Genomic DNA, 6,270 nt, shown 5'->3' with positions numbered 1-6,270 from the left:
GGTGCCTCCTTGTCAACTCCTCCAAAACATTGTGTGGACACACTGGGAGTTCACCAGAGCCCCCTCAAATGCCCCCTGGGGTCCCCCTGAGATATTGGGGTACCCTCTTTGCCCCTCCCAGAGCTGGAGCTGGTGCAGAACGCTGTTTTCACTGACCCCACCGACCAGAGTGCCTGGGTCTACCTGCGCTGCATCCTCTCCCGAGGTAATTTGGGGGGGACAGGGGGTCCCTTCAGACCTGGGTCCTTCACCTGGGTACCAGGGGACACCCCCTGAATGTCGGGGTCTCCCCCAAAAAGCCACCCCCCCGCCGAGGATCATCTGCGTGTACGTCAACCGAGAGGACGCCATGTTGGCCGTCGTTTTCTCCCGCCCTGTCGTGGTGAGTCAGGATGCTTGGATTCCCCCCCCACCCCCAGAAAACTTCTGGGTCCCCCCCTCTGTACATCTGTGAACCCCTTGGACACCTGGATCTCCCCTCCCCCAAAAAAAACCCTCCAAAACAGTGCGGCCTGACCTACTGAGATCACTGGACTCTATTAGAAACTTTATGGGTAGACCTGATGGCCCAGTGATCCCCATTGATTTTAATGGGTAGACCTGGTGTCGTTTGCCCCATTGGCTTTAATAGGTAGACCTGATGACTTGTCAATCCCTTTTGACTTTAATGGGTAGACCTGATATCCCATTTGTCCTATTGACTTTAATGGGTAGACCTGATGACCTACTGATCCTCATTGACTTTATTAGGTAGACCTGGTGTCCCCTTGGTCCCATTGGCTTTAATGGGTAGACCTGATATCCCATTTGTCCCGTTGACTTTAATGGGTAGACCTGATGACCTATTGATCCTCATTGACTTTAATGGGTAGACCTGGTGTCCCCTTGGCCCCATTGGCTTTAATGGGTAGACCTGATAGCCTATTGATCCGCATTGACTTTTATGAGTAGATCTGATGTCCCATTTGTCCCATTGACTTTAATGGGTAGACCTCATGTCCAGCTTGTCCCCATTAACTTTAAAGTGTAGACCTGATGTCCTCTTTGCCCTATTGCCTTTAATGGGTAGACCTGTTGTCCCTTCAACCCCATTGACTTTAACAGGTAGACCTGATACCCTGAATATTTCGGGGCTAAAAATGCCCATTTTGGGGATCGAGAAAGCTCCGATTTTGGGTTAAAACCCAACCGTTTCTGCGCCCCCAGGTGAGCCCGGATCGCCCGGCGACCCCTGGATGGCTCCGCCCTGGAAGGGGCGTGGCGCTCAGGGGAAGGGCGGCCACGCCCCAGCCACACCTGGGTATCCTTTCCCCTAAACAGGAGGGCGGGGCTGGGGTGGGCGGGGCTTGGGCGGGGCATGGGGACGTGGCTCTCCCAACACGCCTTGACAGGTATCAAAGCTCCTGGACCTGCCCTGCCCCACAGAGGCCCCGCCCACCGAGCGGCCACGCCTCCAGCTGGGTGTCACCTGGGAGCCCGACTCCGCCCACTGCCAGGTGATGCTGCTGCCAGGTGAGAGCCATGCCCAATCCCTGCCACGCCCCTTTGAGCCGCGGCCACGCCTCTTTTCTCTCCTAGACGATGACAAGGCCTGGTGGCAGGAGCCAATCGCGGCCCGGGAGCTGTTTTGGTAAGCCACGCCCCCCCGGGGAGAAAACCACGCCCCCTCGGTGAGGCCCCGCCCCACGGGAGAAAGTCACGCCCAATCGGCGAAGCCCGCCCACCTGGACCTTCCCTCAGCCACCCCCTTATGTTTCCCTATGGGGTGAGCAAGCCACGCCCCTTTCTGAATAAACCACGCCCATTTGCTGCTGAGCCACGCCCCTCTCTTACTAAACCACATCCCTTTACTGCTAACCCACACCCCTCATGGCTAAACCACACCCCTTTGATTAAGCCCTGCCCACCTCGACCATCCTTTAGCCTCCCTTTGCTTCTATCCCTATACGGGCTCAAGCCACACCCCTTTTAGCGAAACCACGCCCCTTTCTGACAAAACCCCGCCCCCTCAGGCCCGAGGTGGGGGTGGCCAACCCCCAGGTGCTGTGGGAACAGGTGGAGACCTGCCGGGAACTGCTGGAATTGGAACCCTGGAGCCGAGGTGAGGCCATGCCCACCCGGCCCCGCCCTTGGGGAGGCGGAGCCATGGGTACCAGTTCACACCAGTTTGTCCCAGTAAGGGACCAGTGTGCTTCAAACCCCCTCCCAGTACCTCCCAGTGACTACCAGTCCCCCCCAGTGACTCCCAGTGACTCCCAGTGACTCCCAGTCCATCCCAGTCCATCCCAGTGACTCCCAGTCCATCCCAGTCCATCCCAGTGCCTCCCAGTGACTCCCAGTCCACCCCAGTGACTCCCAGTCCATCCCAGTGACTCCCAGTGACTCCCAGTGCTCCCAGTGACTCCCAGTCCTCCCCAGTCCATCCCCCTCCATCCCAGTGCCTTCCAGTGACTCCCAGTCCACCCCAGTGACTCCCAGTCCATCCCAGTGCCTCCCAGTGACTCCCAGTCCACCCCAGTGACTCCCAGTCCACCCCAGTCCATCCCTGTCCATCCCAGTCCACCCCAGTGCTCCCAGTGCCTCCCAATGACTCCCAGTCCACCCCAGCGTCTCCCAGTCCACCCCAGTCCATCCCAGGGCCTCCCAGTGCTCCCAGTGACTCCCAGTGCTCCCAGTGACTCCCAGTCCATCCCAGTGCCTCCCAGTGACTCCCAGTCCACCCCAGTCCATTCCAGTCCCTCCCAGTGTAACCCAGTAACCCTCAACCACCCTCCCAGTGCCTTCCCCATCCCCTCCCAGTCCCTCCCAGTATAACCCTGGGCCAGGTAAGAGACAGAGGTGAGGGGGCATGGCCTGACCCTGCATGGGCATGACCAGGCTGCCTCCTCACCCTATCGCTGCTGCTGTTGGCGCTGGACCCCGTTGGCCACGCCCATGAGGCCTGGAGGCACCTGGAGAGCCTGAAGGTGGGCGTGGCTTGGGGGGTGGGTGTGGGTCTGTAGGCCACGCCCCTCCCTTACTTAGCCACGCCCCCCAGGAGGCCGACCCGCTGTGATTGGGCTTCGCGGCTGACGTGGCCTCGTGATTGGAGGCGGCGCTGGGGGTGCTGGGATTGGGGGCGGGGCCGGGGCCAGTGTGGCTCCGCCTCCCCGAGAAGGTAAGGAGTACTGGTTTGTACTGGTTTATACTGGGAGGGGGTGCGGGATGCACTGGGAGTGAGTTTTAGGGTTACTGGTTTCTACTGGTTTATACTGGTTTCTACTGGTTTATACTGGGAGGGGTTGCAGGACCCACTGGGAGTGATTTTTGGGCTTACTGGTTTATACTGGGAGGGAGCACGGGACCCACTGGGAGTGATATTTGTGCTTTTTGGTTTATACTGGTTTCTATTGGTTTCTGCTGGTTTCTACTGGGTTGCAGGACGCATTGGGAGTGATTTTTGGGGTTACTGGTTTCTACTGGTTTCTACTGGGAGGGGTTGCAGGATGCACTGGGAGTGATTTTTGGGGTTACTGGTTTCTACTGGTTTCTACTGTGAGGGGGTGTGGGATTCACTGGGAGTGATTTTGGGGCTTACTGGTTTCTACTGGTTTCTGCTGGGAGGGGCTGCAGGACGCACTGGGAGTAGTTTTGGGGCTTACTGGCTTCTACTGGTTTGTATTGATTTCTACTGGTTTCTACTGGTTTATACTGGAGGGGGTGCAGGATGCACTGGGAGTAGTTTTGGGGCTTACTGGTTTCTACTGGTTTATACTGGTTTATACTGGTTTATACTGGGAGGGGGTGCAGGACTCACTGGGAGCAATTTTTGGGCTTACTGGTTTCTACTGGTTTCTACTGGGAGGGGTGCGGGACGCACTGGGAGTGATTTTTGGGCTTACTGGTTTCTACTGGTTTCTACTGGGAGGGGTTGCAGGACGCACTGGGAGTGATTTTTAGGCTTACTGGTTTCTACTGGTTTCTATTGGTTTATACTGGTTTATACTGGTTTCTTCTGAGAGGGGGTGCAGGACTCACTGGGAGTGATTTTTGGGCTTACTGGTTTCTACTGGGAGGGGGGTTCATACTGGTTTCTACTGGGAGGGGGGTTCATACTGGTTTCTACTGGGGGGGGTCCCAAAAAGCCCCCAGCCCCAATTCACAGGGGGTGGGCCTAGTGTGTGTTTTGTTTGTGTTTTGCAATCATGGGTTGTGTGGATTCAAAGTTTAAGATTCCTAAGGAATCTCCCCCTGCGTTTGGTTTTGAAACACTGGAAAACTTTGACTGGTTCTGAGACAACTTTTTAACAAAGGAAGAACTTTGTAGGCTGTCTGTAGGTGCTTGGCCTCTGTTTCGACAGATGAGAGGAGTGACTTGGCTGGAATTTGGACCATTTGAACTAGACACAGTGTTTCGAATGATTTAGCTTCTTCTTGTAGAACAGAGATGGGAAGAAATCTGGTATGCGGAGTTGTTTATGTTTCTAATAACACACCCTGGATTGGGAGGAGGAGATAAGAAAAATGAAGGCTCAGAAAAGACAGAAAAATCAGAAATGGCTTTAGAAAAAGGGAAGAAGAAAGATCGAGTTAAGGCCACTCCCGTCCCACAAATTTTATTTAAAGTTTTATTTAAGTTCCTTTCTCACTGGTTGAGTTACAGCAATGGAAGGATTCTGTAGGGGCATATAGAGATAACCCAGAGAGAGTAGCAAACTATGTCCAGAGAGCAATCAAAACTCAGAACCCTGACTGGTATGACCTGGAAGTTATGATGGACACTTTATTAGATCAAACAGAGAAGGAGATGGTGAAAAGAGCTGCTCGAACTGCAACTGAGATGCTAAAAACCTCTGGGCAGTCTCCAGGGGAAGATATTAAGGACATCTTCCCCCCTGATGATCCCAAATGGGATCCCAATGTACCAGCAAATCTGGAAGCATTGAAACGTTATCAAGACTGGGTAATTTATGGATTCCGGCGTGGGGTTCCGAAGGTGTTAAACTGGTGCAAAATGTGTGAGGTTGGACAAGATACAAATGAATCACCCACAGATTTTCTGAATGGGTTGAAGAATGTCATCAGGAAATATACTGACATTGACAGAGAGTCAGATCTGGGAAAGAAAAACCTGGTGTATTTATTTGTGGGACAGTCCACAGATGACATAAAGAAAAAAATTAGAAGCTGAAATTAAATTCTGCAGGGGGGGAGAAAAAAAAGTTATAATTCCAGACACTAAATATATCGAGTCAGCTGCTTTCTTTATACAGGAAAGTCATGGAGAGATCCCTGCAGAAGTTGAAAATGCTGTCATACCTTTAGTCTGGGCCAGTGAGTACCCTGGGAAGTCAAAACAAGCTGAATCAGTGAGCATCACACTCAGGCCAGGAGCAGTCCCGGTAAGGCAAAACCAATATCCTTTGAAACTAGAAAGCTGAAAAGGCTTAGCACCTATAACTGAAAGGTTTCTTAAATTTGGTTTACTGGTAGATTGTGAATCCAGATTTAATACCCCCAACCTACCGGTAAAAAAGGCTGATGGCAAAAGCTATCGGCTGGTCCAAGATCTTAGGGCCATCAATAAAATAACTGAGGACATCTACCCTATACACTGTTAACCACATTGACAGAGGATTTAGGATGGTTCACTGTACTTGATCTTAAAGATGCCTTTTTCTGCATTCCTGTACACAAAGACAGCCAAGAGATTTTTGCCTTTGAGTGGGAAAATCCTGAGACAGGGAGGAAAACGCAACTAACCTGGAGAGTCCTTCCACAAGGCTTTAAGAACAGTCCAACAATTTGGCCCTGAAAGTGGCCAAAGAGGGAGTTGTAACGTGGACAGAGGAGACCAGAGATGTGTTTAAACAACTGAAACAGTCCTTGATGTCAACTCCAGCACTAGGATTACCAGATTTAACTAAACCTTAACACACGAGCAGTTGAATGTTGCTCTGGGGGTATTATCGCAAATATGCATATTATCAAAATATGCATTTAGTGTTGTACATGCCCACGGAGCCATCTGGGAAGAGAGAGGACTACTGACAGCCCAAGGCAGTGGAGTCAAGCATTGTGGTGGTTCTTTGGGGTAGCAATGGTTTGCCCCGCTGATAATACTGGACCAATCAAAGGGTCACATGCGCCCTACGGAAATTCCATACCCACAGAAACGGAAGAGAAGGGGGTGAAGTAGTTAAGAGGTTAGGTAGCCATGATTTGAGCCAGAAGGAAGCAGGGGGCCAGTGAGCCCCTCTGGGGGCCAAGGGCCCCCAGCCCCCAGTTGAT

General features: G+C 52.7%; 1 protein-coding gene across 1 annotated transcript; it reads left to right on the top strand.

The window, feature by feature from the left end:
• Positions 1-121: 121 nt before the first annotated feature.
• LOC113980208 (geranylgeranyl transferase type-2 subunit alpha-like) lies at positions 122-3,055 on the top strand (the record flags this gene model as incomplete). The annotated part of the gene is given in 9 exon segments (XM_027707438.1): positions 122-205; positions 300-382; positions 1,207-1,227; positions 1,229-1,300; positions 1,392-1,512; positions 1,579-1,630; positions 2,013-2,101; positions 2,878-2,966; positions 3,038-3,055. Coding segments are annotated over 9 exon segments (629 nt in total), but the record flags the coding sequence as incomplete, so codon positions are not given.
• Between the last annotated feature and the right edge of the window lie 3,215 nt (positions 3,056-6,270).

Source organism: Neopelma chrysocephalum, unplaced genomic scaffold (genome assembly GCF_003984885.1).
Source record: "Neopelma chrysocephalum unplaced genomic scaffold, ASM398488v2 Primary Assembly neopelma1_93039, whole genome shotgun sequence".
Classification (NCBI taxonomy): domain Eukaryota; kingdom Metazoa; phylum Chordata; class Aves; order Passeriformes; family Pipridae; genus Neopelma; species Neopelma chrysocephalum.
Note: the sequence above shows the minus strand (reverse complement) of the source record. Positions and strands in the feature narration are given on the sequence as shown.